At 40.0% G+C, this 17,116-nt stretch overlaps 1 protein-coding gene and 1 long non-coding RNA gene across 5 annotated transcripts in view; one reads left to right on the plus strand and one right to left on the minus strand.

Moving 5' to 3' along the window:
• MED14 (mediator complex subunit 14) overlaps positions 1-5,562 on the minus strand; it is a 34,758-nt gene extending 29,196 nt beyond the window's left edge. For 3 of the 4 annotated variants that reach the window (XM_083612510.1, XM_083612509.1, XM_083612507.1), the window contains exons 1-3: positions 5,092-5,562; positions 3,079-3,105; positions 572-677 (exon numbers count right to left, since the gene is read on the minus strand). In XM_083612510.1, coding sequence (XP_083468636.1) covers positions 572-677; positions 3,079-3,105; positions 5,092-5,273 — 315 coding nt within the window. In that variant the 5' untranslated portion in view covers positions 5,274-5,562. The remainder of the gene's footprint in view (positions 1-571; positions 678-3,078; positions 3,106-5,091) is intronic. The other variant, XM_083612508.1, reaches the window with a different exon arrangement.
• Positions 5,563-5,789: 227 nt separating this feature from the next.
• On the plus strand, positions 5,790-6,805 carry LOC310762096. The gene is made up of 2 exons (XR_014547854.1): positions 5,790-5,926; positions 6,450-6,805. It is a non-coding gene; the product is annotated as an uncharacterized lncRNA (long non-coding RNA).
• The last annotated feature ends 10,311 nt before the right edge of the window (positions 6,806-17,116 follow it).

Below are 17,116 nucleotides of genomic sequence, written 5' to 3' on the forward strand. Positions count from 1 at the left end.
TGGACAGGAACAATTTCTGCAAATATGATGCCACTAGTATTACATGCACCATATTGAAACATTTCCCAATAATGGGGGCATGTCAACATTTAATATAAATCTACATCATGATACAGAATTTTGTTTAGCTGTCATTTGTTATTCTACATTAGTTTGTAACTAACTGCAGAACTACATTCTGAAAACAGAAGATTTTGCTATATCAAAGATCAGGAATAAAACCACGAACAGGCTATTTTTCAGATGTTTCTAGTCCACCCAGCTGTAGGCAAGTTTTCCAAGAGACAATCATTCACTGCATCTTAAAAAAAATGAAATCATAACTTACTAAAAATAATTTTGAAATTTATGACCACTATATTTGAACATGTGGAATGTCAGTAACTATTCTCTCAATGCTTTATGGGTGGTTCCTCCTCCGCTTTTATGATCTTATTGTCTAAATTATGCCAATAAAGGCTGAATGAATGAATGACCCATTTTCTCAATTTTCTCAGCTGGGTGAAGTACAGAAGCCATCCCTTGCCTCTGTAAATTTCAGCTGAGAGCTAATGAATAGTATCAAACTCACCGCACATTTTTCCACCTTTCCAGCGTTATTTGCCCACTTTACCAAGGCTAACAGTCGGACAAACAGCTGCCGTGTGCGACTTGCAAACTGCACTATTTCTATTTTTCTGTGAAGAAGCAAATTGCATTAGAAAATCTGTAGTTCAATTATTTTGAAAAAAGCAGCTCATGAAAGGGGGAATCAGATATGCCAATAATTATTCCAGATGCAGAATGAGATACTAGACTAACATTGCAATCGGACACATTAGATAACTCTTTTTGGCCAAAAGTCTGCATTCACTCTCGGTGAACCCTCTAGGGGCTGCCTGCACACTCTTATACACACTCTCACATGAACACAACCCCTTTACTTTATTTTATTACCGCTTCCAATTTTTTAATGGATTGATTTATTGTACTTGATTTATTGTATTACACGCCCAGTAATAAAGCCATCATATGGGGCTAGTTATTGGCACTAGCCGCATAGTTAGTTGCGTACAGATGCTACATATTACTAGTATATATTTTTTAGTTTTAGCCCACTATTTGTTCAATATAAATGCACAACATGACACTGCAAGTTTTAAATATTAATAGTCTGCTTCCTAAGTTTTATGTCTTGTATGTGGAAAACATGACATTTAAACTGCTGGCTTTCTGCTGACTTTGATTTGTAGAGTTTCAGGAAAGGTCATTATTTATTATGCCAAAAAAACAAACAAAAACGGAGGTTTTGGCTGCAAGAAGCATGTCAATCTCATGATTAAACTTGCGAACATAAGAGCCCTGTTGAGACCAACGGCCTATCAGATTCAGCCTGCCATTCACAGCGACCAATCAGAGGCCTATGGGAAGCCCACAAGCAAGATTACTATATAGCCATAATGACTAACAGTTATTGGTGGCCTGATCCTCCAAGAGAAACGCTTGCTTTGTCTGCCCCTCTGGACAGTGTCCTATGCAACAACCACTATTCTTGCTCCTTCTCATGCATGGGGCTTACAGCAAGGCTCTTGAACCAGCTTCTTAAGAGGTCTCCCAGACCACTTCAATACTGGTATTTTAGTAGAAAATAAATTATTTTCCCCTCTTTTCTATTGTCCTTTAAGTAGTTTAATTGTGTGCAGTTGCCTTCCATTTTGTTGACACTGCTTTTGTAATGTCTGATCTATCTAATTTTATTGATTATAGATTGCCAAGCTTTAAAAACAACAACAACAACTGGAGGCCAATTAACTAATTTTCTCAAATAAAATAGTACATGCAGGAGATTTATGGACTCACTTGCTAGTCAGTTTTACCAGAGCACTGCTGCAAGCATTCATTTTCAATGAAGGACAGCACGCTAGTTAATTAAAACATTCCCTAAAGCAGCCGCACTAAAAAAAGCAGGAAAAACTCTTCAGAGCTGAGTTACAGTCATTGACAAGTATCAGCAGTGACAGCCTGGAGATTCTGGAGAGACGACTTTGTGTCCTGCCCCAATTTAACCCTTTACACCTTCAGGCAAAGGCCAGAACACTGTTACAGGGTTTAACTGTGTGATAAATATCTATGCATTACAAAGCTCACAGTTTTAGAAGAAATCCTCAAAGAATACAAGTGAACATGGGCACAGAGAGCTGCACGACCCAATGCTGACCTAAACTTAACTATGGTTAACATGTCAGACGTACAAGAGATTATGGTTTAGTTTGGCAAAGTTAGTTCTGCCCTCAGCTGATGTGTATAGTGGGGCACCAGCAATACCTATTTCTTATCTTATAAGGAGAGGCTGGAGAGGTGTATTAATTTTCCTAACCATACTCTGTGCAGATATATCATTGATATACAGTTAATAAAAACCATGGTTTGCAACCCCACGGTTTCACATCATGACCAACATTTAGTATTCAGAAATTATTCTGAAGCAGGATCTGCATGAGGCCATAATTCTACCCATATTCAAACAAGTCGAATATCTCCTATCAATTGCTAACTCTATCTGAAGTGGATAAAACTTATGGGTTCTCTATTTGAAAACCTGACTCCTAATTTGCATTAGAAAACTTTACAGTGCAAACTATCCTAATGTTACCTAGGATTATTTTTTTTTGAAAACCCACATTACACAAATGTTAATCCTTTATTGGTATAGACTTTTCCTCTGCAATAGTGTGAAGTCTCATACAACATTTCATAATCCAGTAATCCTGATCTAGAGGAAAGCACAAACCATGGTTTTCTGATTTGAATGCAGCTTAGATCTGTACTACAGAGGAAATTCATCCAGCAAGAGTGCTGGGCAGGGGTGGGAAATAAAACCACAAGGCTCATTCTTCTGGCATCAAATCATGGTTGCCATTACATGTAAACCATCCCAAAATGTTTTGAATTTCAAACTAGGCACTTAATAAAACTGAAACACTATATTATTATTTTTTACTCAGGTAAAGTTAAAGAAAGGAAATATTTGACCCAGTGATTCAATACCTAAATTTCATTAAAATTTATTACAAATCCTCCTCAATTGTCATTACTCACCTTTCCATATCTGTTTTTCTTGGTAATCTGTTGGGAAGGGGAGTTGGAGTGGTGAAAAAAAAAGATCAAATTATTATGTTTTGACAAATACTACAAAAATATTAAACAGGAAGCATGAGTTAATTTCAGCTCTCTGACAATAGTTCTTGTACAATTCTCAAGTTTTTAAACAATCTTGTAACTCATTCACATTTTACATTTTGGGGTGTACATTTAAATCTTAGGCAGATACCTACAGTGTGTGACTGCAAACTTCTTCACACAGATAATAAACAAATGTCTATCATGTGTCCAAATAACTGAAAACAGATGATGATTTCCCCAAAAGTTTTTCCAAAACCAGTGCAAATACAAGTGACTGACATCATAAAGCGTGAACTTGCAGTCATTCAATTTCAGATCTCCATGTCCTGTGTCTTTACTATTACTAACAGCACTGTATTATTGTGATGCTTAAACAAGCTCAGTTACAACACTGACTTTTTTTTTAATTCTGGGAGCATTTATCCACACCACCTTAAGGTAAATAAAAGGGTCTGTTATATTTCCACAAAAGCATTAACAGAAAAAATATAACAATATCACACTTAAAGTAGATTGAAATATATTTTTGTAGAGGGCCCTATATTGCTAGTGCTATGAATCACAAACGAGTTAAGGTGGAGTAAACATATTTTGAACCCATTTAGCCCCCATTGAAAGTAATGCAGCTTAACTAAAATGTAAATAAGTTTGAAAAGATTTGCAGATATGACTATAGGTCTAATTTATATGGGGATGCATATGTAAAAAAAGGAATTGGTTTATTCTGATTTTCACAGCCAAGAACCTAATTGAGCATATTCCTGAAAGAGACTAAATAAGTAGTTGATGTGAATATATTAAAGCTATTAACTTCAATAAGGCTATTTATTATTTAAAAATCTCATCCAACCAACCTTCTATTCATTACCTGGGCTGTTACTTACAAGAAATACTCCAGAGACCACACAGAGGGTCTGCTGCTTTGTCCATCATTTACAATATTTGAGATTCCAGCATTGCAGGAAGTTGGACTAGAAGACCCTTGGGGTCCCTTCCAACTCTACAATTCTATGGTTCCATGAATAGCTTGTTGCAAAGATGTAGCCACAACGGGAAGTGATTTTAAAAGGCCACAATAAAGCAACCACAGAAGTTCCAGCTATGTGACAGGAGATTGTAGAAACTTCATGAAAAGTATAAATACAATTTCTTTTTAAAAACCTGTTTAATACAAAGACAGCAAAGGCCTTGCTGCAATCTAGACACATAGGATGCTTCCAACGGTATCTGTCCCTCAATAGTCTACACACAAACAGCTTTCACTGGACCAAAATGGTCTGTACCATCCAGATGACTTACAGTGAAAGGAGGCTACCCTTCAAACTAAAATACAGCATCCAACTGAGAGCACAGCACCCTTGTCACCTACACCCTAGTGTGCATGCACATGAAAGTTCATACCAATAACAAACTTAGTTGGTCTCTAAGGTGCTACTGGAAGGAATTTTTTTATTCAGTATTTCCAATCAAGCAAACACAAGTTTTAGTTTAAGACTTAGCCCTTATCTTCTTGATGCCCTTATTAGGTTTGCCAGCAAACATAAACTCAACCAGGAATCAATTCCAGCTCTTTAACAAATGCACTTGTATGTATGACACTCAAGTTTTTGAATGATTGTTTAACTCTATTCACCCTTTACATTTCGGGGTGTACATATTACTCTTAGGCAGGTCACCTAAGAGTCACAGCGTGCGAAGAGAGTCTGAAGATTCTAACTGAACCAGAAGATCAGGCTTCCCCAAACCACCACCCTCCTTCTCCATCACGTAGAACAAGCCACAAAGGAGGAGGACCTCCTGGGCGAATGGGTAAGAGGCGTTCCATAAGTCAAGGTCGCCTAACACGGGTCCGTCGGAGAGTGAACAGTCTCGCGAGGGGAGGCAAGTGGGCAAGGCAAGTATGTGGGCAAGGGGCTCCCGGGCACTCACAGATCGGCCAGAACGGTGAGCTCCGCGTAAGTGCGATGCAGCAGGAAATCGATGAGGGTGCTGAGTCGGAAGCCGGCGCTGGCCGCCGCCGCCGCCGTTCCCGGAGGCTGCGGAGCTGGGGCCGAGGTGGGCCCTCCACCCGCCGGGACCAGCTGGTGGCTTTCCAGTTGCACCGGCGCCATCGTTGCCTCGGCGGAAACCGAAACAAGCCGGCCGGCCGACAAGAGCGGGTCTTCGGCGTCCTTTCCTCGCCCGGCTCGGCTCTCCCTCGCGGGCAACCAGAAGCAGCCGCGATCACAACGCGCCTCTTCGGCCGCCGAGCGCCGCCGCTGCTGGGGCTGCCGCCACCATTGCTGGGGGCGGACACCGCACCGGAAGCAATCCCAGGACAGCGACGGACCGGAAAGAAACCTCTTCCGGTAGCCTGCACGGGATCATAGACTTCCTCCCGTCTCTGCAAGAAGCCTTTTTAGTCACCCATTATTAGACTGACAAAAGGTTCCAAGTTTCCGGGTTCACTCTGAGCTCGATTTTAGCCTCCCAGGGAGGAAGTCAGAAAGAACCGCTCACAGGAAGCGCTGGCGGAAGCCCAAGTTTTAATGTAGCTGCGTTTGGGCAGCGGTTTGTCCATTAAGAAGCCAACGGTAGTAGCGTTCATTTCAATGAAAGGCGGCGTAGAAATACATTTCATCTTTCTAACATAGCATGACTACCAAGCCCAAGTGGGAGGTGCCTGCCGTGCCCGAAAGTTGCTTAGCAATAGCCCTATAAGCGCAGATCTTTATTGCAGGCTGAAGATGGACTGAGGTCGTTTTACGTTTTCCATTCAGAAATGGTATCCATCCCATGCAAAACACTCTCGAGTTACAGTGTTCAGTTAAATTGATTTAAATCGTCGCCCGTTTAAACAAATAATTAAACGTGCGATTTTATTTTTATGTTGCGTCATACTGAGTTATTTTAATGTAGGCGACTTTCGCTATTATCCTAATAGGAAAAGCGAGTTATAAACATTAACTAAACCGATCTATCACCCAGCGCACACCCAGCACTGCTGCACAAGGAAGCCTTGACTTGCACGGAGATGCATTGTGCATTTAGCTGCAATTCCTTATCCACTAAATTGGGATGAAGCCCCATTGAATTTTATGGAGCTTCTGAGTAATAATGAAAATAATGACACTGCTTTGTGCTTAAAACTATGGCTTCTACGACTTCATTTCCCACCCGAAATGAAACTTGAGTAGCAAGAACATAAGCTCCCGTTTTTGCTATTATTATTATTATTACTACTACTACTATTTTACGAGACGGAAGAAACTCTAATTTTCTTTTGGCAACTCTCATTTCCTCTCCAGGGAGAAAACAGCGCCAACAGGAACCGGAACTTCCTTCTTCAGGCATCTGAATCACGACTTTACTCTTCAATCTCGATAGTATAGGCTCTATGGAAAGCAATGGGGCGGCCTGGCGTTACCGGCCTTCGTCTGTCTGAAGCCCTCGCCAGAGAGGGAGGCGCCGCAGAGTCACAGAGGCCTAAAGCGGGCTGTGCTGCGCGAATTCCTGGCTCAAGAAGAGGTTGCGGCTCCTCCTTTTTTTCTCCTGACAGTTCTTGTACCTTCAACAGCTTTCAGAACAGGTTGAAATTCTTCATGCTGACAGGAAGAGAAGCCGCTCCTGCAAATCATGCAACAGTTAAAGACGCTTTGTCAGGGGGAAAAACCATATATACTGGTACTGTTTAGATTGCCAGGCTCCAGCTGATCACTTCCATTTTACTCCTGAGTATTTCTAGCTTTTTAATGGGCTTGTTCCAGTATAAAACAAGCCATGTCATCTTGCAGTAACAACTAGACCCCTTCAAAAGCAGAAATATTTTCATAAATTAACACTTTCCATAGTATTTTTTTATTGTGGAATGTGATTTAGAATTGCTTGTAGTGAGTTGGTGTGGTGTAATAGCAAGCGTGAAATGGAAATCTCTCATCAGCCATGGAGTTCGGAAGTTGCCTTAGGCAGCTTATTATCCAGCCTCATCAAACTTGGTACCAGGGCAGTGGGCCAGCATAAAGCATTCCATACTGAGGCAATACCACTGAGTAGCTGCTTTCTCCTGCCACCTCAGCTCAGGTGGCAGGGGGTACACAGAAAAGGGCTTCTGAAAGTAACAATCGGGCAGGTTCATTTGGGAACTGGTAATCCTTCAAAAACTGGATCCAAGTACATGTTTTAAATCTTACTTTTTTCATCTGCAGTATTATTATATGTATTAGATTTCTTATCCGCCGTTCACTATAGGATCCCAGGATGTGTTACAATGGCAAAAGCAATACAGTTTAAAACAAAACCAACCACTAGTAAAATATTTATCATCATCATATTAATTGACAGTTTCAGATAGGGCTGTTGTTTTGTGACCTATTTCAGATTGGTGACAAACTCTTCACTAACAGAGAAAGGTCCCTGAGATACCTCAACAGGTGGTCACACTATGTTTAGGGTATCCAATGACACAGGTGGGCTGTTCTTCTGACAATCCACTTGTTCTTTCCCTTGGATCCAGAGCTCTATGTCCTAAGCCCTAGGACCCTAAGTTCAGACTCCTCCTGGGGTCCTAGATTCCTATCCCCTGCTCACTAGAACCTTCTTACAGGCTGGCATCCTCCAGTTCTCTGATCTCCTCCCACTTTTCCTCAACATTCAACCCCACTCCCTATACTGAGACTCTTGGTTCCAGCTCCCATCAGACTGAGCCAACATGACCAATGATCAGGAAAGAGGGAATCTAACAATATCTGGTGGACCACAGGTTCCCCAACCCTGTACTAATTCCTGTAGTTGCTTTTTAAAAGTAAGTAAATAATATAAACAGAAAATATTCAACATTAATATATAAGATTGGCTAAGGGTTTTAGGCCAAGAAGGGAACTTATTACTTAGAAACTTCTACCTCAGTACCACCTTCATTTGTAAAATTATATTAAAGGTTTAATATAAATTTGTGGATGCAAGAAGTCAGAAAAATTTCTAGCAATTCTAAGTGTTAGTTCAACATACCATTATATCTATCTATATCTAGAAAGAGAGAGAGATAACCTTATGCTTCCCACTGTAACAATCATTTATTATTAAAAGTGTCTCCCTACATAGTTTGTGCAATGCAATTTAGAATTATTTATAAACATTTTAATATCAAAGAAATAACATGTCACAAATTTGGGCCCATTAGTGACTGTATTATTCCTAGTATATTCAGTTTGCTGTCACAAACTATTGGTTTGTCAATTGTTAAGTGATTGTTGTATGTACAATAGAGCATTCTTTACATTAGCAGTAAATTAGTTACCTATTGGTGCCTGTTGAAAATACTGAGAAATTCAGATGCAATTATATTTGAAACGGCAGTTTGAAAAAGAAAATGTCCCCCTCAGAATAACATTATCATTTGCTGGCAGCTGCTGGTGCTATATAAACAGTATAATACTTCTTATCCAATCATTTCAAAGGCTCCCTCCACCAGATTCTAGAAAGAATGGTGCACATTCTGACTCAAGGATAACATTACAATAGGCAGTCTACATATAATGGAACGGGGCAGTGGTGGCAGGAGCAGTTCACCATGCTGCAAGGTGGTTTTTGACCAGAGAATATGGGAGTAAAATACAGGCAATAATATATTTCTTCCATTTTTAACTAGCATAAACTTCAGGTCTCCATCTTTACAGACAAAACCAGTTTTCAGCTCCTGCCTGGGCTGATAGAGGTGACTCATGTTCCAGCATTACTTTTTAATGGCCCAACCAACAATTGCTACCAAGCTTATGAAGACCTGCAGAGGAGGACAGAATAGTTAAAAACATAATATTGTAGTCTGAGTGCTGAGATAATGCCATAGCCCCCAAACAAAAATGTTTCATTCAAGGAGAAAGAGCTGGATCCTAAGAAACAACTACACTTTTATTGTGCTATAAACATGGTGGGGGTATACTTCCTGCCTCTGACTAACACATATTGACACATATTGTTAATATCAGAAACTACTTATAAAACCTTGTTTTCTGGATTAAGGAAGAGTTCAGCTTTGTGGGGAGTAGATTGCAGAACAGAATTTCCTTTTTACACAGAAAGTCAATAAAACTTCTTACCAAAAAGGACAATAATATCCTGTTTTTCTTAGTTCATTCCGGAAGAGGCCACATTGCCAAACTTGGGGCCACTTCTAAATGGTGATGCTGTAATAAACAAAAATGATTCTCATGTAGAAACTCCTAAGGATGCAGGACATTTTTGTGCTTGCAGGAGCATCTGGTGCAGGTGCTAATATGACCTCCACCTGTCTGGGTCCTACAGAGGTTAGTAGGAATAAAACTCGCAAAGATCTGAATTAAACAAACGTTCTTCAACTGAAACCACATTCACACCAAACAATATACTACAGCAATTGCCCACATAGAACTAAATTTATACGTAATCTATTTAATACAATAACAATGGAACAAATAGTTCCTCTCTCCACAGAACGAGAAAAAATACTGCATGGAAAACCAACTTGTCCAACCATTTAATCTAGTTCACCAAGGTGCTGAACACTTCGAAACTTACTCCATGCATACAGCTTTTGTCCCAAAGTGACAGGACAACAATAGAAAATGGCAATGTTTAAAACACCAAATCTTGAAGGACGCATACCTTATACAAGGTGGTAAGAGACCGGAAATATTATTGAACTTCCAGCAGAACAAACTGACTCTGTGTACACATTACCATTTATTCCAGCTCCAGTGCACTCTCACTACTGATGTTTGAAGCCAAGTAGACGTGACATTAGCCACAATCCATAAACATAATGCAGTTTCTTGAGAAATATTTCTGATAGATGTGCTTTCCCTCAAATCAATTTCTATCTTATTTGAAAAGCTATGGCCATTTGTAAGCCATGGTTAAGCTGAAGTATGTACATTTCCTACATCTGTTGCTCATGCACAGATGACAAATTCCCTGAATAAAAGTTCAGGGGGTTCACAAGACTTGAAAGACAGCTTGGAGAAACAACCTTACTGCACTGTAAGCCTCTCTCCATCTTCACCTATACTGGCCTAAATCAGCCCATTAACTAGTATGGAAGCAATCCACTCCATCAGGAGTTCCCATGTGATAAGCAGTTCTACACATTATAGCAGTATAAGGAAGTCTGCACAATACCACTGAATTTTCACTTTAAATTGTATAAGTCCCTACACACAGTAAGTTTGATTTAACTTCCTATCTCAAACATGTTTCTAATTAACCACATAAGAAGGTACTATAATAGTTGTTATAAACTAGGTACCGGTATTTTGGAAGTAATGTCTGTGTCCTAGGAGGAGTGCCTGTATTTGCGCGAAATATTTAATTCTGATATATCCAGTAGCAGGAGACAGATTGTGCTGTAAATACTCTGTCTTGTGACCTTGGCCAAGTTAGAAAGGAAACTGATAAGATTTAACTGCTGCTGACCAAATTCACCCCCTTCGACCAGCCCACAGTCTAGAGAAGCCGATGCACTTGGATTTAAATTGTTTGGCACCTAAGTCCTAATAGCATTTACTTGGTATTAAGATGCATTGATTTCGGTAGAACATATTGCCAAATAAGCATGCTTATCTGTGAATAATAAAGGCAGTTGATGATGATATCTATACTGCCCTTTATCTGAGCATTACAGGGCGGTTTTCAGATTCTGCTATGTTAGTCTTATAAATGAATTACATTGGATTAACTGGGTTATAGAGAGGAGATGTGAATATGGAGATCTTGTAATAGAGCTTCGGCTGTTGATGCCTGTCAGTCAAGCGGCTGTTAAAGCAGTGATGTTGTTGGACTAGAACCCCCATGCTGATTGGGGCTGGTGGTTGAGTCTAACAAAATACAGAAGACACAAATTCCCTATGAAGCCTTTGCCTATCAAAAAATAAAATGTGCAACTTTCTAATGTGGGGAAAGTGCTGGTGCATGCATTGCCAAATACACTATACTGTATGTTTGTTTTATGCGCTGCTCCATATGAAATGGACATGCCATGCTGTTGTGTAATATATGCTATTGCATGTGTTTTTCCGTGGCATATTGCTGCATGTTTCCACATGTTTGTGCGCTACATGTCTCTCTGTGTGTATGAGACAGTGTGACAGAGGGAATTCAACTGACATAACACTTGATTTGCAGCCACAGACTTTGTTCACTTCCTCTTATCTGCTAAGCAGCCTTTGAGATCTCTGCAATGTTTGCAGTCTGTGATAACAGTGGCCTACATGCCAGGATTGCTGTAGGCACACTTTTTCGTCTTTATTCCCACCCTTTTGGGGCACTAACACTGCCAAGTATATTTTTTGAACCACTGGACAAACTATAAAGATAATAACCCAAACAGCATTAATTTAGAGACAATTATTTAAAAATGGCTGCTTTACAGTGTTGATGTAAAGATAACTTAGATAATATACTTGAAATGCTTTTAAGACCTTCAAATGCAATATACTCGCAAAGTTGCAGAGCCATGCTGAAATTAATTTTTGCTTCCCCACCCTGCAATCAATAGATTTCTCTTAACATGAATATCCTAGAATATTCAGGTCCTTGACTTTACAAGTTAAAGACTACTCTGGGTTCCTTCACACTAGCATTTTACTGACACTTCTGTTCCTAGCATTTTGTGAGGCACCAGGTTTTTAATCTTTTTTCTCCAATTTGCAGTTGGGGGGAGGCAACTGTTTTATACACTTATTTACAGCATTTATCTAATTCAAAACTGCTGAAAGTGAAGCATAAACTAAAAGCATTGTAATTAAAATACAGGCAACTCCCCAATTTGTGTGGAGGTTGCTTTCCGTGTCATTGCACAAGTCAGGAGAGCACGCATAAGCCTTCCCTTCCCCATTAGGAGCCTCTCCTGGATCGTGTGCACAGTTGTGAGTTCAAAGGACGTGTGCAAAATGGTCGTCCCCTGTATTGATAACAATATTATACCATGGTTGCAGTTGGAGACCCAGATCTGTAGAGATGCCCCTTCCTTTCATAAGGATGATCACAGGCTGGTAATCAGGCATGTATGTGGTCGGGTTCAAAACTTTTCAACATTAAGAGCTGCTTTTAATCACTTACATTTTTTCAGTGATTTTTTTCTTAAAAAATGTTTAGGGGTACTCTTATTTTCCTACTCATATTGAAATACTGCCCCTCAATGAAGCTAAACCTAGATTCACAAAATGTTTAGGGGTATGCGTCCCCACAGGAAAAAAAGCACTATTTTTTGCAGAAATTTCTAGAAGCGACTGAAAATGCTACCTTTGGGTGCTTTGCCACCTGATCAGCTTTTTATCAACCATTTTTACTTGCTCAGGTTTCACAGAGCTAGTGATTTTCTTGTGACTCATTCATCTCACACACTCAACATTCTCTTCCGCTCTTTTCCTGTGGGCACAAATAATTCAAGTGTCTGAAAGATACCTGCAGTAATTCTATTGTGGACTTCTAGGCACCTCCATTTGCAGCACTTACATACCTTTATCCCAACAAAATAGAATAGAATTGCAGCTTCTATACTGAAATGGCCGCAACACAATAGCAAGATGTCCCGTATTTGCTCTGAACTCCAGAGTGAGCTTGTCAACTATGGACACTTTTACAAACCTTTTGTAATCATTTTTGTAAAAGTCACTGCTTAAAAAAAAAAAAAATGTTTAGGGGTACTCTCATTTTCCTACTCATCTTGAAATACTGCCCCTCAATGAGGCGAAACTTAGATTCACAAAATGTTTAGGGGTATGCGTACCCCTGCATCCCCCCCAGAAAAAAAGCACTGGTAAAAGTTGTTATTTCTTTTTTTTTTGTAAATACTGTAGATTTCCTCCTACTGTTTCCTTCCCTACATGATCCGTCATTTGGTGTAAATACAGAACTGTTTCATTTTATTTTAAAAACATTATAATTCACACACTTTAAGTAATAAGAGTTCTTAAAAATTAATAAATATTTGAATTGAAAGAGTGTTCATTTCAAGCACAGACCAATTCTTTCTGCAAGCTTCTATGTATACATTTTAGTCATAAAATTAAAATTAGGAGAGCATGGAAAAATTGTTATTTTACATGCTGATGCATGAAAGATATTTAGACAATTTCTTTTGTTTATATTTGCATCAAACATCTATACAGCCACAATGGGAAAATATTGTAATTTATTTATTGTTTAAAAAGGAAATTGTTAAAGCAAATAGGTAAAATATAATTTATTTCATAGAAGGTGGCATTGAGATATGAACTGCTTCTTTCAGAACTGAAAAAACCTGAGGCTGGAAGAACCCATCACATTCACCACTAAATGACTAGTGCATAATATCTTGCCACAAAGCAAATTTACCTCTAAGAGATATTTGTATAATTCATATTACTATGGTAACCAAATGCCTTCCAAAGCATACATATTATATACCAAAGGGATTTGCTATTCTCCTTTTTTCCTTTCATACCTGAGGGTAGCAATTTTATGTATATTGTTAGGAATTTGACTTTTGCTGTTAATGCATCTATCACTTTGGTTTTTCATAAAGTGTTCCTTAAAAGGGGCCAAAGAATAAATAAAAGAATATTAAGATTTTTTTAGAGTGGAACTTTGAAATGCAAGTGTCATCAAAGTTTGGGAAGGCGACACTTGTTCAACAGAAACAGTCTGGATCCAGTTTGCAGGTTGAATTAAGGGGGTGGGGTGGAGAGAGAGAGAGAAAGAGGAGGGAATTGTGATTGGGGGGAGACAAAGTACCTTTGGGTGCAATAGCTCTCACTGGAAATCTGATGCAGAGTAAGTGGGAATGCTGCCTGTTATAGGAGTGTTCTCTCCAAAGGAAACTAAAGCTTCGCTTGAACTGTTCACCCCTTGAGGAAGTGGAGAACATGTCACAGTTGTGGGATGGATTGACTCATTCATTGGGTTATTAAAATTATTTGTTTAGTTGCATATAACCTAGAAACCTCTCTCTCTCTCTCTCTCTCTCTCTCTCTCTCTCTCTCTTACACACACACACACACACACACACACACACACATATGCACTGGCTCCAGGGGGCTGAGGCACTGTGTCACCCCCCATGCTTTTTTTAGGGGAGGCCATTGTTAGAACTGGGCACAGAACAATGTCAAGATGTTGTGTCGGGCCACCCCAATGTGTTTCAGAAGATGGCACCTCTGATCCACAGTCATTGGCCTTGCTGTTGCATCCTCTACCAGTCCATTCTCCTGCCCTCCACCTGCTGGAGCTTCAAATCTCCTCTAGGCATGTAGGTTCTTTGTGAGATGGAGAAATGTGATTGTGCAGGTTTCTAAATTGCATGGGAAGTCCAGTTGCATAGAGCAGGCTCCTCACTTCAGGACAGCAGCCCCAGTGCACAGGAACTGGCTGATAGGGGATGTAATGGGGGGCAGCCAGGTTGATCCTATTTTCCCCATCATGTGATGGTAATAATGTGAGTGGCAAATGAGTGAGTAGCCTACATCTGTCCCTCAAAATAAGGTATATGAAATATACCCTAAATCAGGGCCTTTTTTCAGCAGGAACTCACCAGAACTTAGTTTCAGCACCTCTCAGGTAGTCACCGTTGCCATTCTAACAGAATGAGAAAGGCGGTCGTGGTGAGTTCTGGTACCTCTTTTTCTATAAAAATAGTACTGGCCTAAATGCCTAAGGTATTGATGATATATATGCTTTTAATTGCCACTATCCCTTAATTCATTGGAAATTTCTGGCAAGTTGATTTTTGAACAGTTGCCAACGCAACTATTTTGCGCATCTGAGGGCCAAACCAGATGTGACAGTGACGGGCAAGTGTTTTCCTCTTACATGGCTTCCCATTCCACATATACTTCACACCCACCCTATACATTTAAAGCACAATTAGAACACATTTGACTCCCCCTCCCATGGAATCCTGGGAACCATAGTTTGTTAAGAGCGCTGGGAATTATAGCTCCATGAGGTGAAAACTACAGTTCTTAGGATTGTTTGGGGAGAGCCATGCGGTTTGAAGGTGGATGTGTGGTTTTACTTAAAACAGAAAAGGACGGCATGTGGTGAGGGGTGCTGAACACTGAGCTCTCCCATGCCTTTCCTCTCTTCAGACTTTTATTTGTGCCTGATTCACTTCTGGCATTAGAGCTAGAAGGAGAGAACATTGGCCCTAGAGCAAATGGGTCGGAAGTGAGTGAGGCAGACCTTTTGTATGTGCTCATTTTACCGTTCAAGAGACCCAGCTCCATTCCCCACATTCTGAGGGTGGTAGTGGTTTTCATCAAATCTAATTTCACCCTGAGAGTGAATAACTTGCCCAGGGCCTCCCAAGTATTCAGACAAGGCCTCACAAGTATGTAGAGCGTGGCCAGCTCTGCAGAGCAAAATAATTTTCCACACTGTATAAGTTATTTCTCAGTGTTCCAAGTACAATAAGCTTTTGGACTGTCATGGAGCTGCAAGCATGTAACTCTGTGGAGAGCTGTCTTGCTCCAGCTGTATTTTCCCTGTGAGCTAAGCATTCAGAAACATGAGTCACTACAGAGCAGTGAAACGAAATGGGAGCTACTGAATAGAAGCAGTCTTCAGGATCATTATATGGATCCTTTGCTTGAGACTCCCACAATCCCTTCATTAACATCTGTGATTGAGAAAAACATCCAGCAAGATTCCTGAGGCAATGTACTGTGACCAGTTTTTGCAGTCTTAATCTAAAAAGAAGCTTTGTTTCCAAGAATGGAGGGAACATTACGAGGCATTTTCTCAATAAAGATGGTTCGCAGCATAGCCTGATTTTTGGATGGGAGCCTTCCAAATGTTGCTATTAGAACAAAAACAAAACCCACAAAACCATTTCAATTGCTATGTGCATTTCTGGATTTCCACCAAAAAGGGGGGGGGGTTCCTCTCGGCAGTAGAAAACAATTTATCCCAAAATAGTACAGCTTAAAGCATGAGTGGGACTAATATTTTAAAATATGTGCAACGTGCAATTAAAATGAAAATACTCATGATGTGTGCATCAAAGTAGGTAGTTTCTTTTCTTCTCACCCTCAAGTCAGATACTCATCAAGCAAATACAAATGTGTGTTTGGCTTGCCTATGGAAGGGGAATTACAGTGGTACCTCGGGTTACATACGCTTCAGGTTACAGACTCCGCTAACCGAGAAATAGTACCATGGGGTAAGAACTTTGCTTCAGGATGAGAACAGAAATTGCGCGGCGGCGGTGCGGCAGCAGCGGGAGGCCTCATTAGCTAAAGTGGTGCTTCAGGTTAAGAACAGTTTCAGGTTAAGAACGGACCTCCAGAACAAATTCAGTACGTAACCAGAGGTACCACTGTAGTCTTCAGAATATTCCTCTTGTGACATTTATTGACTGCACTTCCATAACTCTTTCCTCTCATGCATTTAATTCTCACACCAACTCTATTTATCAGATTTATCAGACACTCTGTAGGCTCTTCAGTGGAGTACTAAAGGATCACATCACACTCTCTATCCAAGTTTCTTTCTTGTACTAGGAAAGTTCCGTTATGCTATGTTCATCTCTTCTTCTGCTTACAGTTACAGTACATGCCTTTGTGTGAGAAAAATGAGAGCCAACTTCCAATGTTTTAGAACATAAGCAATATATGCATGTACAAACAGCTGAATATTTTGTAACTGTTTTTTATTGGTGTCCATCTTCCTATCTCTATAAAGGTAATTGAAAGGAAGTTTAGGGTACATACACTGTTTTGTCTCTTTAAGCAGGCAGCAACTCTACTCATTCCTCAGGCGGGGGGGGGGGGGGTTGCATAAGCAACAAGGGACCTAACTAGCTTTGATAAATGGTTTTTGAACTCTGATGGAGCAGGTAAAGGCACAGTATCCTCTTTTTATAAGATGTTATTGGGAATTGATAGATTTGAAGCTCAAGCAATGAGATTGGGAAATTAAATTGTAGATTTAGGTAGACAAAGAGGACCAGCTGATGGGTTGTGGA

Source organism: Podarcis filfolensis (genome assembly GCF_964270895.1).
Source record: "Podarcis filfolensis genome assembly, chromosome: 4".
Lineage (NCBI taxonomy): Eukaryota > Metazoa > Chordata > Lepidosauria > Squamata > Lacertidae > Podarcis > Podarcis filfolensis.